This window comes from Parambassis ranga, chromosome 19 (genome assembly GCF_900634625.1).
Source record: "Parambassis ranga chromosome 19, fParRan2.1, whole genome shotgun sequence".
Lineage (NCBI taxonomy): Eukaryota > Metazoa > Chordata > Actinopteri > Ambassidae > Parambassis > Parambassis ranga.
Window position 1 is genome coordinate 24,349,583 of NC_041039.1, and position 16,790 is coordinate 24,366,372.

Here is a 16,790-nt window from a genome sequence, read left to right on the forward strand (position 1 = left end):
CACATACACACACGTACACACAGACAGACACACACAGCTGCTGATATCAGTGTGTGTCCTGCAGTCGTCTCTGAAGTCCAGTAAAAAGAAGAAAAGGACATCAGTGAAGTGCAACAAGTCGAGTAAGAAGGGAGGCGAGGTGAGGGAGACCATGAACACACACACACACACCGTGTGAATGAGCTGCACACACTGATCCATCTGTCCTTCAGCTCCAAGATGGCCGCTGGAAGCCCTTCCTGGTGAAGCCCCACCCCTCTCAGCTCATGAAGCCTCTGCTGGTGTTTGTTAACCCGAAGAGTGGTGGAAACCAGGTCCGTATTCTCACCGTGAAGACTGAACGGTGTTCACTGAGAGCAGCAGGAGGACACGTCTGTCCCTGCCTAGTCGGTCCTCTCATGTCTTTGTTCTTTCAGGGAGCAAAGATCATCCAGTCCTTCATGTGGTACCTGAACCCCCGGCAGGTGTTTGACCTGACCAAAGGAGGACCCAGAGAGGGGTAAGCCCCGCCTCCTCCTCCCAGCCTGCTCAGTTTCATTGGTTTGGTTGTCCTTCTACTTGTCCATGCTGTCCATGCTGTCTGCCTCAGTGTCTCTGCTTTCTGTGTCCTGCAGGTTGGAGTTGTACGCCAAAGTGCCCAACCTGAGGATCCTGGCCTGTGGAGGGGACGGGACTGTGAGTCAGACGTACATTCACAGAAACCCGTCAGCTGTTCAGACAGCAGCACTTCACTTAGTGCGATGTGTTGTACAGCATTTTGTGGGTCCCTCTTCGTTCACACTGTGTTTGTTCAGGTGGGCTGGATCCTATCAGTTCTGGACCAACTGAAGCTCCATCCCCAGCCTCCTGTAGCCATCCTCCCTCTGGGGACTGGCAACGATCTGGCCCGGACTCTGAACTGGGGAGGGGTGAGTTCAGCTGCTCGGCGTGGAGCCACTGTCCTGATGGATCCATCAGTTGCTGTTCGTTTGTTTCTGATCAAACTGTGTGTGTGTGTGTGTGTGTGGTCTCAGGGCTACACTGATGAACCCATCACTAAGATCCTGTCACACGTTGAGGATGGGAACATTGTCCAGCTGGACCGATGGAACCTGAATGTGGAGGCAAACCCAGAGGCCCGGCCAGAGGAGAGGGACGAACATCAGACAGATAAGGTCAGTGATACATCCCGTCGGATCACCTCAAACATGGCTGACTGTTCTGACCTGACGCCGCTGTCTCTCAGCTTCCTATCGACGTCTTCAACAACTACTTCAGCCTGGGCTTCGACGCTCACGTCACGCTGGGCTTCCATGAATCCAGAGGTCAGTCGACACGCTCTGTGTAATTACTGCCAGGAGGGGGAGACGAGCTGTGTGTGCGTGTCCGCCTCTGAAGTGTGTAACCAGGTGTTTGTTTGGTTTCCAGAGGCGAACCCAGAAAAGTTTAACAGCCGCTTCAGGAATAAAATGTTCTATGCAGGGGTGAGTATCAGTCTGCTGTGTGTGTCCACACGGACATCACCCGGTCAGTAATGTGTGTGTGTGTGTTTCAGACAGCCTTCTCAGACTTCCTAAGCGGGAGCTCCAAAGACCTCGCCAAGCACATCAAAGTGGTAGTGAGTAAAACAAACCTTAACCTTTACAGCTGTAGAGTTTATGTGTTTATTATTTCTATAATAAAACGATCACGAGCGATTACAAAATAACTTGCCTCCATAGAAATACGAGACGTGGTCTATGTTACTTCTATAGAACTCATCAGTCCCCAATAATGTTCCCTAAACTGATCGATAAGAGTTTCCTCCTCTTCAGTGCGATGGAACAGACCTAACGGCCAAAGTCCAGGAGCTGAAGCTACAGTGTCTGCTCTTCCTCAACATCCCCAGGTACACCTCCACCAGAACATCTGGATCAGAACCCCCACTGGAACCCCCACATGCCCACAGAACCATGAGAACACCTGCAGATTAATCACTGCATATACAGAACCATCGGACCAAACACCACGTCACACTGACATGCTAACACTTCATGCTAATGGAATAAAGTGGTTGATACTTCCTGATTCCTGAGTAGGCGGGTCAGAACATTCATGACAGCGAATGTGTGAATTTATGTTTTGTTCTGTTTGCTAACACAAGCTAGCAACTATAGTTAGTATTAGCATTAGATATGTGCACAGCTAGCAGTAGAAACAACAGAATGTACACTGGTCTGCAGAAGGGGCAGGGCAGCGACCCTGAAGAGTCACCTGTGCTACATCTGCAGGTACTGTGCCGGTACCGTGCCATGGGGTCATCCCAGCGACCATCAGGACTTTGAGCCTCAGCGACATGACGACGGCTGCATCGAGGTCATCGGTTTCACCATGACGTCACTGGTGAGCTTAGCTGCACTCGCGCTGCACTCGCGCAGACCACGTCAGACCACCTGAATCCTGCCATTCAACTCAGCTGTTTGTTTGCAGGCCACTCTGCAGGTGGGCGGCCATGGCGAGCGTCTCCATCAGTGCAAAGAGGTGACCCTTACCACCTACAAGTCCATCCCCATGCAGGTGGACGGAGAGCCCTGCAAGCTGGCTCCATCCATCATCCACATCGACCTAAGGAACCAGGCCAACATGGTGCAGAAGGCCAAGAGGAGGATCTCCATGCCCCACCTCAACGAGTGAGCACCGCACTGACACATGGGTCCATCACATCTGATCATACTGACACGCTGACACTGTGTGTGTGTGTGTGTGCAGTCAGCAGCCTGTTCCTGAGAAGCTGCAGATCAGGGTGAACAGGATCAGCATGGCGGCGTACGAGGCTCTGCACTATGACAAGGACCAGCTGAAGGAGGCCTGTGAGTGTCGCTGAGCTGGATCAATAAACCCATCAATGTGCTTTAGCACTGTCAGTCAGACAGAGAGAGCAGTGACATCATCAGTGTGGTGAGGTCACAGGATGGTTGTAAGTCAGTAATGTTCTGTCTGTTCCCGCAGCAAAGCCGCTGGGAGTCATCACCGTCCCTGGAGACAGCGACCTGGAGACCTGCCGCCTGTTCATCGACCGCCTGCAGGACCTAGACCAGGTACACACACCTGTCTGTGCTGCAAAACCACAGACCCTGCTGACCTGGACAGGCCCCAGGAACAGCATACACTCATCACTCGTTCTTATATACAGACTGTACAAACACACAGTCTGACTCTGGGACTTCTGTAGTCTGAGTGCTCTCTGTAAATCTGTACGCCTCCACCAGCAGTGTTACCCACAGGAAGCTCCGTGTCTGTAGTACAGGGCAGCCGTCAGTATGGCGGCGCAGCAGGGTGGAGCAGTGGGGAGGAGCACCGGCAGCCTCGCTGGTAGGCCTGAACGATTTATCGTTTTAGACCGAAAATTGCGATCTCAGACAACGAGATTTTGAGATCGTCAAAGCCACGGTTTTCAGAGACCGGTTCAAAAGCTACGACTGAAAACGAAAAGAAAACGGAGGAACTGGTCCCTAAAACGAACTCCACCTTTATGTTCGGTACTGTTTACTGTTTGCTGGCAGCAGCGGCGCGTCTTCTAAGCCTGTGTGTGTGCGCGCGACGTGTGTCGCAGTGGAAGGGTGTATGCGAATGTATTATAATGCTACGAGCACGTACACGCCCACCTCTCTGAACATTACCAGCTCCTTATATTCAGGTTCGCTGCTGTCGTGCCATCAGCAGCTCTTCTACACCTGTGTGCGCGCAGTGGGAGGGCCGCGTGTACATCAGATGCAGACAGAGGCAGCAGCTGATGACGTCACCAAAACAATAACGCAGACATTTGATGAAGAGGCTCCATGAGGACTCTAGTAAACGGTGGACAGAGCTGACAGCAGCAGCTCCGTTTGTCCTTAGACATGATTCCCATTAAAGTTTGATCATTTGTTCTAAATCACGTTGAACTCTAAGAGTTACTTAAGTCTCAATACTGTATTTATTGTTTAACCTTAGGAGGCACACTTCAGTCTGTTTAATGACTGTTGAATAATACTTTACAGAACTACATTAGTCTTCTTTTAACCTATTAGAAATAAAACTTTATTTTGTTCTGTAATTGTTATTTAAATGTTCATGTTTATTGAAACTAATACTGAGTGCACGTTATCAGAGTTTACTTTTAGATCTACTGATAGTTTTTGAGAAGTGACAGAGCAGCTACCTGAAGTCATTTACACAGAAACATGCAAATTAGTGTCAATGTAAAAACAAATCGTGATAAAATCGTGAGCGTGATTTTATCATTAAAGAATCGTGATATAAAATTTTTGCCATATCGCCCACCCCTACTCCCTGGTCCCGGTCTCCTACCTCCCTGCGTGGCTAACAAGCTGAAGCAGGCGGTGTCTCTAAACTAGGCTCAGTGAGGAGGCTGACTATCAATGCTGCCTGACACTCAGAGGCTGAAGACGTCCACCTCACATGATGACGCAGAGCAAGCAGCTGAACTGATGTGGTGCTGTTTTAATATCTTCTCATCTTTTTGCCGCTTTGGTCACCGAGCAATAACAGCATGACTGTACAGCATAATTAACAACACAATTCTTACAGTGTAGGCACACAACATGTCCTTTAAAGCACAAAGGAATAGCTAGAAGCCAGAAGGTCCTACCGTCCATCCTAGAAGACTGTCCAGCTGTCCCTCACAGAAGAAGTCCGAAGCGGTTGTGGGTGAAGGTGTGTGGTGGATGGATGACCTGGAACAGACAGCAGACGCGGATGGATGGACGAAGAAAATGGAACCCAGTCATGACTCATGAAACCAGCCTGCACAGACGTGTAGAGGATCAGCAGTCCGTGTGGCCTTCTGGAGCCACTCTTCATGTATTGATCATATCAGCCTCAGCTGCAGCCGATCAGCAGCAATAACAAACACCCTGACCCAAAACAGCCAGAACACACTGCCACAGTCAGCGGAGCACAGGGCAGGACCTGCACCGCTCTAATGGAACACACCTACACACTACACAACACAACAGGTGTGCAGAGCATCCCTGAACAGCATCAGCACAGCGTTCAGCACACGCAGCCAAACTTGACCTCAGCTAGCTGAACCCGCCGCGCCTAGCATAGGAGCTCCATGTTCCCCTCCATCTCACCAACAGTCACACACGGCTCAGAGTCATGAACGTCCAGCAGTTCATGAGTTAACTCCCGACTGCTCTGTTTCAGTCTGCATCCATTCAGTTTCAGCAGCTAGCGCCACACGCAGCGGCTAACATGCTAACACAGCTACAGCTAGGCTAATGAAACTCACCGGGTTCAAAGTGGATCCACCCGCGGCTCGGAGCTCTTCTGTCTTATATCGATCATCACTATCCGCCTTTTAGGCTCTAGTTGAAGTTTGGTCGTGTTTACATCCAACTTTCTGCTGTTCAGCCGAAGATTGTCTGTGGAACAGGAGGATCACTGCGCGCACACCTTACAAGTTAAGATGAGCAGTATTAACTTCAGCAGAGTGATGCTCTTACTGCCTCCAACAAAAACACACCACAACAAACACACAATCACACAGCTCCCCGTGCTCTCTTCAGGGCTAAACAGGAAATGAAAAGGTCAAAGGTTAAATAGAAATAAAACACTGCTTCATGATGAAATGTGCAGATTTGAATGAAGTGAACCATTTAACATCATGCTGTTCAGACTCAGAGAGACTCCCAGAGACCACCACAGACTCCCAGAGACCAGCACAGACTCACAGAGACTCCCAGAGACCAGCACAGACTCCCAGAGACTCACAGAGACCAGCACAGACTCCCAGAGACCAGCACAGACTCCCAGAGACTCCCAGAGACCAGCACAGACTCCCAGAGACCAGCACAGACTCCCCGAGACTCCCAGAGACCAGCACAGACTCCCAGAGACTCACAGAGACCAGCACAGACTCCCAGAGACTCCCAGAGACCAGCACAGACTCCCAGAGACCAGCACAGACTCCCCGAGACTCCCAGAGACCAGCACAGACTCACAGAGACTCACAGAGACCAGAACAGACTCACAGGGACCAGCACAGACTCACAGAGTCCAGCACAGACTCACAGAGACTCACAGAGACCAGCACAGACTCACAGAGACCAGCACAGACTCCCAGAGACTCACAGAGACCAGCACAGACTCCCAGAGACTCACAGAGACCAGCACAGACTCACAGAGTCCAGCACAGACTCACAGAGACTCAGAGAGACTCACAGAGACCAGCACAGACTCACAGGGACCAGCATAGACACACAGGGACCAGCACAGACTCACAGAGACTCACAGAGACCAGCACAGACTCACAGAGACTCACAGAGACCAGCACAGACTCACAGAGACTCGCAGAGACCAGCACAGACTCACAGAGACTCGCAGAGACCAGCACAGACTCACAGAGACTCACAGAGACCAGCACAGACTCCCAGAGACTCACAGAGACCAGCACAGACTCCCAGAGACCAGCACAGACTCACAGAGACCAGCACAGACTCCCAGAGACTCACAGAGACCAGCACAGACTCACAGAGACTCACAGAGACCAGCACAGACTCACAGAGACACACAGAGACCAGCACAGACTCACAGAGACCAGCACAGACTCACAGAGACACACAGAGACCAGCACAGACTCACAGAGACCAGCACAGACTCACAGAGACTCCCAGAGACCAGCACAGACTCCCAGAGACCAGCACAGACTCCCAGAGACTCCCAGAGACCAGCACAGACTCCCAGAGACCAGCACAGACTCACAGAGACTCCCAGAGACCAGCACAGACTCACAGAGACACACAGAGACCAGCACAGACTCACAGAGACCAGCACAGACTCACAGAGACACACAGAGACCAGCACAGACTCACAGAGACCAGCACAGACTCACAGAGACTCCCAGAGACCAGCACAGACTCCCAGAGACCAGCACAGACTCCCAGAGACTCCCAGAGACCAGCACAGACTCCCAGAGACCAGCACAGACTCACAGAGACTCCCAGAGACCAGCACAGACTCACAGAGACTCACAGAGACCAGCACAGACTCACAGGGACCAGCACAGACTCACAGAGTCCAGCACAGACTCACAGAGACTCACAGAGACCAGCACAGACTCACAGGGACCAGCACAGACTCACAGAGTCCAGCACAGACTCACAGAGACTCACAGAGACCAGCACAGACTCACAGAGACCAGCACAGACTCACAGAGACTCACAGAGACTCAGAGAGACTCACAGAGACCAGCACAGACTCACAGGGACCAGCATAGACTCACAGAGTCCAGCACAGACTCACAGAGACTCACAGAAACCAGCACAGACACACAGGGACCAGCACAGACTCACAGAGACTCACAGAGACCAGCACAGACTCACAGAGACTCACAGAGACCAGCACAGACTCACAGAGACTCGCAGAGACCAGCACAGACTCACAGAGACTCACAGAGACCAGCACAGACTCACAGAGACTCACAGAGACCAGCACAGACTCACAGAGACCAGCACAGACTCACAGAGACCAGCACAGACTCACAGAGACACACTGAGACCAGCACAGACTCACAGAGACCAGCACAGACTCCCAGAGACTCCCAGAGACCAGCACAGACTCACAGAGACCAGCACAGACTCCCAGAGACTCACAGAGACCAGCACAGACTCACAGAGACTCACAGAGACCAGCACAGACTCACAGAGACTCACAGAGACCAGCACAGACTCACAGAGACCAGCACAGACTCACAGAGACACACAGAGTCCAGCACAGACTCACAGAGACCAGCACAGACTCACAGAGACACACAGAGACCAGCACAGACTCACAGAGACCAGCACAGACTCACAGAGACACACAGAGACCAGCACAGACTCACAGAGACCAGCACAGACTCACAGAGACTCCCAGAGACCAGCACAGACTCCCAGAGACCAGCACAGACTCACAGAGACTCCCAGAGACCAGCACAGACTCCCAGAGACCAGCACAGACTCACAGAGACTCCCAGAGACCAGCACAGACTCACAGAGACTCACAGAGACCAGAACAGACTCACAGGGACCAGCACAGACTCACAGAGTCCAGCACAGACTCACAGAGACTCACAGAGACCAGCACAGACTCACAGAGACCAGCACAGACTCCCAGAGACTCACAGAGACCAGCACAGACTCCCAGAGACTCACAGAGACCAGCACAGACTCACAGAGTCCAGCACAGACTCACAGAGACTCAGAGAGACTCACAGAGACCAGCACAGACTCACAGGGACCAGCATAGACACACAGGGACCAGCACAGACTCACAGAGACTCACAGAGACCAGCACAGACTCACAGAGACTCACAGAGACCAGCACAGACTCACAGAGACTCGCAGAGACCAGCACAGACTCACAGAGACTCGCAGAGACCAGCACAGACTCACAGAGACTCACAGAGACCAGCACAGACTCCCAGAGACTCACAGAGACCAGCACAGACTCCCAGAGACCAGCACAGACTCACAGAGACCAGCACAGACTCCCAGAGACTCACAGAGACCAGCACAGACTCACAGAGACTCACAGAGACCAGCACAGACTCACAGAGACACACAGAGACCAGCACAGACTCACAGAGACCAGCACAGACTCACAGAGACACACAGAGACCAGCACAGACTCACAGAGACCAGCACAGACTCACAGAGACTCCCAGAGACCAGCACAGACTCCCAGAGACCAGCACAGACTCCCAGAGACTCCCAGAGACCAGCACAGACTCCCAGAGACCAGCACAGACTCACAGAGACTCCCAGAGACCAGCACAGACTCACAGAGACTCACAGAGACCAGCACAGACTCACAGGGACCAGCACAGACTCACAGAGTCCAGCACAGACTCACAGAGACTCACAGAGACCAGCACAGACTCACAGGGACCAGCACAGACTCACAGAGTCCAGCACAGACTCACAGAGACTCACAGAGACCAGCACAGACTCACAGAGACCAGCACAGACTCACAGAGACTCACAGAGACTCAGAGAGACTCACAGAGACCAGCACAGACTCACAGGGACCAGCATAGACTCACAGAGTCCAGCACAGACTCACAGAGACTCACAGAAACCAGCACAGACACACAGGGACCAGCACAGACTCACAGAGACTCACAGAGACCAGCACAGACTCACAGAGACTCACAGAGACCAGCACAGACTCACAGAGACTCGCAGAGACCAGCACAGACTCACAGAGACTCACAGAGACCAGCACAGACTCACAGAGACTCACAGAGACCAGCACAGACTCACAGAGACCAGCACAGACTCACAGAGACCAGCACAGACTCACAGAGACACACTGAGACCAGCACAGACTCACAGAGACCAGCACAGACTCCCAGAGACTCCCAGAGACCAGCACAGACTCACAGAGACCAGCACAGACTCCCAGAGACTCACAGAGACCAGCACAGACTCACAGAGACTCACAGAGACCAGCACAGACTCACAGAGACTCACAGAGACCAGCACAGACTCACAGAGACCAGCACAGACTCACAGAGACACACAGAGTCCAGCACAGACTCACAGAGACCAGCACAGACTCACAGAGACACACAGAGACCAGCACAGACTCACAGAGACCAGCACAGACTCACAGAGACACACAGAGACCAGCACAGACTCACAGAGACCAGCACAGACTCACAGAGACTCCCAGAGACCAGCACAGACTCCCAGAGACCAGCACAGACTCACAGAGACTCCCAGAGACCAGCACAGACTCCCAGAGACCAGCACAGACTCACAGAGACTCCCAGAGACCAGCACAGACTCACAGAGACTCACAGAGACCAGAACAGACTCACAGGGACCAGCACAGACTCACAGAGTCCAGCACAGACTCACAGAGACTCACAGAGACCAGCACAGACTCACAGAGACCAGCACAGACTCCCAGAGACTCACAGAGACCAGCACAGACTCCCAGAGACTCACAGAGACCAGCACAGACTCACAGAGTCCAGCACAGACTCACAGAGACTCAGAGAGACTCACAGAGACCAGCACAGACTCACAGGGACCAGCATAGACACACAGGGACCAGCACAGACTCACAGAGACTCACAGAGACCAGCACAGACTCACAGAGACTCACAGAGACCAGCACAGACTCACAGAGACTCGCAGAGACCAGCACAGACTCACAGAGACTCGCAGAGACCAGCACAGACTCACAGAGACTCACAGAGACCAGCACAGACTCACAGAGACCAGCACAGACTCACAGAGACCAGCACAGACTCACAGAGACTCCCAGAGACCAGCACAGACTCACAGAGACTCACAGAGACCAGAACAGACTCACAGGGACCAGCACAGACTCACAGAGTCCAGCACAGACTCACAGAGACTCACAGAGACCAGCACAGACTCACAGAGACCAGCACAGACTCCCAGAGACTCACAGAGACCAGCACAGACTCCCAGAGACTCACAGAGACCAGCACAGACTCCCAGAGACTCACAGACTCACAGAGACTCACAGAGACTCAGAGAGACTCACAGAGACCAGCACAGACTCACAGGGACCAGCATAGACACACAGGGACCAGCACAGACTCACAGAGACTCACAGAGACCAGCACAGACTCACAGAGACTCACAGAGACCAGCACAGACTCACAGAGACTCGCAGAGACCAGCACAGACTCACAGAGACTCGCAGAGACCAGCACAGACTCACAGAGACTCACAGAGACCAGCACAGACTCACAGAGACCAGCACAGACTCACAGAGACCAGCACAGACTCACAGAGACACACTGAGACCAGCACAGACTCACAGAGACCAGCACAGACTCCCAGAGACTCACAGAGACCAGCACAGACTCCCAGAGACTCACAGAGACCAGCACAGACTCACAGAGTCCAGCACAGACTCCCAGAGACTCACAGAGACTCAGAGAGACTCACAGAGACCAGCACAGACTCACAGGGACCAGCATAGACTCACAGAGTCCAGCACAGACTCACAGAGACTCACAGAGACCAGCACAGACTCACAGAGACTCACAGAGACCAGCACAGACTCACAGAGACTCACAGAGACCAGCACAGACTCACAGAGACTCGCAGAGTCCAGCACAGACTCACAGAGACCAGCACAGACTCACAGAGACCAGCACAGACTCACAGAGACTCACAGAGACCAGCACAGACACACAGATACCAGCACAGACTCACAGAGACTCACAGAGACCAGCACAGACACACGGGGACCAGCACAGACTCACAGAGACCAGCACAGACTCACAGAGTCCAGCACAGACTCCCAGAGACTCACAGAGACTCAGAGAGACTCACAGAGACCAGCACAGACTCACAGGGACCAGCATAGACTCACAGAGTCCAGCACAGACTCACAGAGACTCACAGAGACCAGCACAGACTCACAGAGACTCACAGAGACCAGCACAGACTCACAGAGACTCACAGAGACCAGCACAGACTCACAGAGACTCGCAGAGACCAGCACAGACTCACAGAGACTCGCAGAGACCAGCACAGACTCACAGAGACTCACAGAGACTCACAGAGACCAGCACAGACTCACAGAGACCAGCACAGACTCACAGAGATTCACAGAGTCCAGCACAGACTCACAGAGACCAGCACAGACTCACAGAGACCAGCACAGACTCACAGAGACTCACAGAGACCAGCACAGACACACAGATACCAGCACAGACTCACAGAGACTCACAGAGACCAGCACAGACACACGGGGACCAGCACAGACTCACAGAGACTCACAGAGACCAGCACAGACACACAGATACCAGCACAGACTCACAGAGACTCACAGAGACCAGCACAGACACACAGAGACCAGCACAGACTCACAGAGACTCACAGAGACCAGCACAGACACACAGGGACCAGCACAGACTCACAGGGACCAGCACAGACTCACAGAGACTCACAGAGACCAGCACAGACTCACAGAGACTCACAGAGACCAGCACAGACTCACAGAGACTCACAGAGACCAGCACAGACTCACAGAGACTCACAGAGACCAGCACAGACTCACAGAGACTCACAGAGACCAGCACAGAGCCACAGAGATTCACAGAGTCCAGCACAGACTCACAGAGACCAGCACAGACTCACAGAGACCAGCACAGAGCCACAGAGATTCACAGAGTCCAGCACAGACTCACAGAGACTCACAGAGACCAGCACAGACACACGGGGACCAGCACAGACTCACAGAGACTCACAGACCAGCACAGACACACATATACCAGCACAGACTCACAGAGACTCACAGAGACCAGCACAGACACACAGAGACCAGCACAGACTCACAGAGACACACAGAGTCCAGCACAGACTCACAGAGACCAGCACAGACTCACAGAGACCAGCACAGACTCACAGAGTCCAGCACAGACTCACAGAGACCAGCACAGACTCACAGAGACACACAGATACCAGCACAGACTCACAGAGACTCACAGAGACCAGCACAGACTCACAGAGACCAGCACAGACTCACAGAGACCAGCACAGACCTAAAGACACCTGCAGTGCTGATGAGCTCTTCTTCTTCTCTGGTTATTCAGGACTGTGACTCCATGAGAGGAGAGACTCTGTCACAGAAACTGTCCATGAAGTGGTGTTTCCTCGACTGTAAGTCTACACACACACAGACACACACACACAGACACACACACTGATGTCTGTCTGTGTGTGTTTTCAGGCACCACTGCAGATCGTTTCTACAGGATCGACCGTGCTCAGGTACCAAACAGTCAAAAGTTAAAATAAAGTACAAACAGCGTCACATCCAAACACTCAGATCATAAGATGCATGTGATGCATTCAAAGACCCTCAGAGGTTCCGAGGCCTGTGCCCGAGGTCCTCTGATGAGCTGTCACTCTGGGTTTATTCCACCTGCTGCTCCTGCAGGAGCACCTGAACTACGTGACGGAGATCTCTCAGGAGGAGCTCTACATCCTGGACCCAGAGCTGGTCGCCAAGGAGACGGTGGGCACCTCCCCCGGGATGCCGGACCTGGTGGACTCAGAGGAGCATCAGGAGCAGAGACAGTTCTCCTTCCCCTGCTCAGGCTCCTCCCCCTCTCCCCCCTCTTCAGTCACACCAAGGTGAGTCAGGTCAGAGCAGCACAGAGGACCTCCTCATCCACAGACGCTCTGCAGATCAGTCACAGTACTCATCACACAGTCAATAGTTGATTGATTGATTGATTGATTGATTGATTGATTGATTGATAACAGCACCAGAGACCTGCAGAGAAAGAGGATCTCCAGTGACAGCTCAGTGGCTGATGCTCTGTCTCAGAGCTCCTCTAAGAGCGCCCTCTGCAGGTAGCATCACACACACACACAGACTCACACACACACAAACACACACTCACACACACAGACTCACACACACTCTCACACACACACACACACACACACTCTCTCACACACTCACACACACAGACTCACCATAAATACCATCTACACACCATCTTATTTACAAACATCAGAACATCCTGACTCTGGCCGAGCAGCATCCAGACACATGTGTTTGTGTTGCGTCACTGTTGTCGTTCCCAGAATCTGTTTTTACAGAGAAATGAACCATTCAACACTTTAAAGTCACTGACAGGAGGGCAGCAGGTTAAATCACATGAGCACCCCGCCTCCTGCTGGAGGGTCAGCTGCCATCACTGTGTGTCTGTGTTGAATGATGGCGGCTCACACATGTGCAGCGTCATGTGTGAGCTAGTGATGTCACATGTCACATGTTCATGTTGTCTGTGTGTGACCAAGGAGAGGAGCAAAGATTGTCAATGTGCACCGCTCCAACACCACCGCAGCTGATTTCAGACCCGGCAGGTATGACCATCCTGCCGTGTGTGTGTCTGTCTGTCTGTGTGTCTCTATCTCTGTGTGTGTGTGTCTGTGTGTGATTTTATTCTGAATGTGATTTCTGTTTTTACTGTTCCCATCAATAAAAGAAGTGCAGACTTGTGCACACACAAAGACACACACACACAGCAGTGAGTCAGTAGCAGGTGCAACTTTCTGGATGAGCTATGGATGATCTTTTGTCCCTTGTCTCACTGACAGCTCGACCTCTGTGACCTCACGTGACCCTGAAAAAGGTAATGACCTTTGACCTCTATTGTTTATTCAGTGTGTGTCCAGCAGAGGGCGCTGCTGAGGGTCACTCTGCTGTTTGTTCCTCTGCAGAAGCAGAACTGATCAGCTGCACCAAGGATCAGAACCTGAGCAGGGTGAGTGTCACCATCACAGATGAGACTGTGTCTGTGAGACTGTGTGTGTGTGTGACTGTGTGTCTGTGTCTGTGTGTGTGACTGTGTGTGTGTGACTGTGTGTATGAGACTGTGTGTGTGACTGTGTGTGTGTGACTGTGTGTGTGACTGTGTGTCTGTGTGTGTGTGTGACTGTGTGTGTCTGTGTGTGTGTGTGACTGTGTGTGTGACTGTGTGTGTCTCTGTGTATGTGTGTGTCTCTTTCTCTCTGTATGTGTGTGTCTCTGTGTATGTGTGTCTGTGTGTGTGTGTGTATGTATGTGTGTGTCTCTGTGTGTGTGTGTGTCTCTGTGTATGTGTGTGTGTCTGTGTGTGTGTGTGTGTATGTATGTGTGTGTCTCTGTGTGTGTCTGTGTGTGTCTCTCTCTCTTTCTGTGTGTGTGTGTGTGTGTCTCTGTGTGTGTCTCTCTCTCTTTCTGTGTGTGTGTGTGTGTCTCTGTGTGTGTCTCTCTCTCTTTCTGTGTGTGTGTGTGTGTGTGTGTCTCTGTGTGTGTCTCTCTCTCTTTCTGTGTGTGTGTGTGTGTGTCTCTGTGTGTGTCTCTCTCTCTTTCTGTGTGTGTGTCTGTGTGTGTGTGTGTGTGTCTCTCTCTCTTTCTGTGTGTGTGTGTCTCTGTGTGTGTGTCTCTGTGTGTGTCTCTCTCTCTTTCTGTGTGTGTGTGTGTGTGTCTCTGTGTGTGTCTCTCTCTCTTTCTGTGTGTGTGTCTGTGTGTGTGTGTGTGTGTGTGTCTCTCTCTCTTTCTGTGTGTGTGTGTCTCTGTTTGTGTGTCTCTGTGTGTGTCTCTCTCTCTTTCTGTGTGTGACCCTCTCATTACTCTGCTGTCTGACTATCCCTCTCTGCTGGCTGTGTCTGTGCAGCTGATGGAGCTCCACCAGCAGGGGGCAGACCTCCTGCTGCAGGACGCGATGGGCTGCACGCTGCTGCATCATGCCGTGACGGCCGGCTGCAAGGACATCGTCAAGTACCTGGTGGACAGCGGTGAGGAGACAGACAGAGCCTCATGATACCGTTCAGCACAGATCCTGAATGTGCAGAAAAAACAGAAAGACACAAACCTCTGATGGAAACATTCATGACGTCGTAACGTCCAGCAGCTGTTTACACGTGTCAACATTCTCTCATAAATATGTTTCTTCTCTGGTCAGTTTGTATTTGTACGGATAAATTCAGGACTGTTTGTTGTCTCTCCAGTGCCGACGTCTCACCTGGACATAACAGAGAGGGAGACGTAAGTCTGTCCCCTGACTTGTCCCTTTGTGAATCTGCTGTCAGAAGTGGAGTCTTAGTGTTTTTTGGTGTTTCAGAGGAGAGACGGCGCTCCACAAAGCCGCCACTTCCTGTCAGAGAAGCATCTGTCACTTCCTGGTGGAGGCCGGCGCGTCGCTGCTGAAGACGGACCTGCAGGTGAGCACATTCACAGCAGACATGTCGGCCAAGGTTTCTCTTCTTTGTGGCCATTCTGTACTTTTCAGCGCTGTAGTTCCGCCCCAGACCTGAGGGTGGCGCTGGATAAAACCTCCAAGCATGACTGATCTTCTGTGACAGGTCTCCAGCACGTTTCCTGCTGAGGGCCCGGTCCCTCACGTTCATTCGCTTTCAATGGCGGAGCTCTGCGGCAGCTTCCTGCAGCACCGGCCACCAGCCGGCGCCGTGCCGCCGCACGTTCAAAGGATCTCTTGCAGTAGTTGACCCACTTCTATAAAGTGATTAATGTTGTGTGTCACTGAGAAACGCAGCACTGCGGGATCCCCGGCCTCGCTGCGACACACACAAAGGCCGCGACTCTGCGTTGCCATGGTGAAGCCAGTGGTAACAGGAAGCAGCCCATAATCTGAGTGCTTTGTTCTCTGCTCCTCTGCAGTGAATGAAAAGGGCCCATGTGTTGTTTAGTGCGTCCAGCGTTGGTGCAGAGCCGAGCTTCATTTCTCACAGACACACAAAAACACTTCAGTGTCTTTCAGCTCCTCTGCTCCTGACATGACATCACTTCCTGTCAGCCAGCATTCGTATGTTGGATGCTCAGAGTTGGAGTGTGGTTCCCTCAGCAGCTGATGCATGTTTATCTGTTGTCAGACATGTATGGGGGGGGGGGGGGGGTGTTTAGGAGCCTCTAGTGGACACTGGAGGAACTGCAGTGTTGGACAGTTCTGACCCAGACAGGAAGGGTTGTGATGTGACATGTGGACAAACACGGAGCTCAGAAAGACGTTGGACACATGATGTCCTGTCTGTCCTTGTGCTGACACATTCGTCTCTTTCAGGGTCAGACTCCTAAACAGCGTGCTGAAGAGGCCGACGACCCGGAGCTGGCCGAGTACCTGGAGAGCCGCCAGCACCATCAGATGATCCAGAGAGAAGACCAGGAGACGGCGGTCTGACCCGCCATCTTTAGCTGCACAGACACCTGACGTAGACAGATTGTTCTTCTTCTCTGCTGTAAAGATTAAACATGGGTCCTGCTTATTTTTGTCCAAACTG

At 52.3% G+C, this 16,790-nt stretch overlaps 1 protein-coding gene across 2 annotated transcripts in view; it reads left to right on the forward strand.

The window, feature by feature from the left end:
- dgkzb (diacylglycerol kinase, zeta b) overlaps positions 1 to 16,790 on the forward strand; it is a 28,921-nt gene that overhangs the window by 11,893 nt on the left and 238 nt on the right. Inside the window, exons 9-33 of one of the 2 annotated variants that reach the window (XM_028431356.1) lie at positions 65 to 139; positions 213 to 314; positions 417 to 499; positions 615 to 675; positions 795 to 908; positions 1,014 to 1,154; positions 1,226 to 1,304; positions 1,408 to 1,463; positions 1,535 to 1,597; positions 1,794 to 1,867; positions 2,250 to 2,361; positions 2,449 to 2,648; positions 2,728 to 2,828; positions 2,968 to 3,056; positions 12,590 to 12,656; positions 12,727 to 12,767; positions 12,937 to 13,133; positions 13,266 to 13,355; positions 13,809 to 13,874; positions 14,109 to 14,143; positions 14,232 to 14,275; positions 15,170 to 15,290; positions 15,504 to 15,540; positions 15,617 to 15,716; positions 16,574 to 16,790. The exon at positions 16,574 to 16,790 is cut by the window's right edge and continues 238 nt beyond it. In XM_028431356.1, the coding sequence (XP_028287157.1) occupies positions 65 to 139; positions 213 to 314; positions 417 to 499; positions 615 to 675; positions 795 to 908; positions 1,014 to 1,154; positions 1,226 to 1,304; positions 1,408 to 1,463; positions 1,535 to 1,597; positions 1,794 to 1,867; positions 2,250 to 2,361; positions 2,449 to 2,648; positions 2,728 to 2,828; positions 2,968 to 3,056; positions 12,590 to 12,656; positions 12,727 to 12,767; positions 12,937 to 13,133; positions 13,266 to 13,355; positions 13,809 to 13,874; positions 14,109 to 14,143; positions 14,232 to 14,275; positions 15,170 to 15,290; positions 15,504 to 15,540; positions 15,617 to 15,716; positions 16,574 to 16,690 (2,265 nt within the window). In that variant the 3' untranslated portion in view covers positions 16,691 to 16,790. The remainder of the gene's footprint in view (positions 1 to 64; positions 140 to 212; positions 315 to 416; positions 500 to 614; positions 676 to 794; positions 909 to 1,013; positions 1,155 to 1,225; positions 1,305 to 1,407; positions 1,464 to 1,534; positions 1,598 to 1,793; positions 1,868 to 2,249; positions 2,362 to 2,448; positions 2,649 to 2,727; positions 2,829 to 2,967; positions 3,057 to 12,589; positions 12,657 to 12,726; positions 12,768 to 12,936; positions 13,134 to 13,265; positions 13,356 to 13,808; positions 13,875 to 14,108; positions 14,144 to 14,231; positions 14,276 to 15,169; positions 15,291 to 15,503; positions 15,541 to 15,616; positions 15,717 to 16,573) is intronic. The other variant, XM_028431357.1, reaches the window with a different exon arrangement.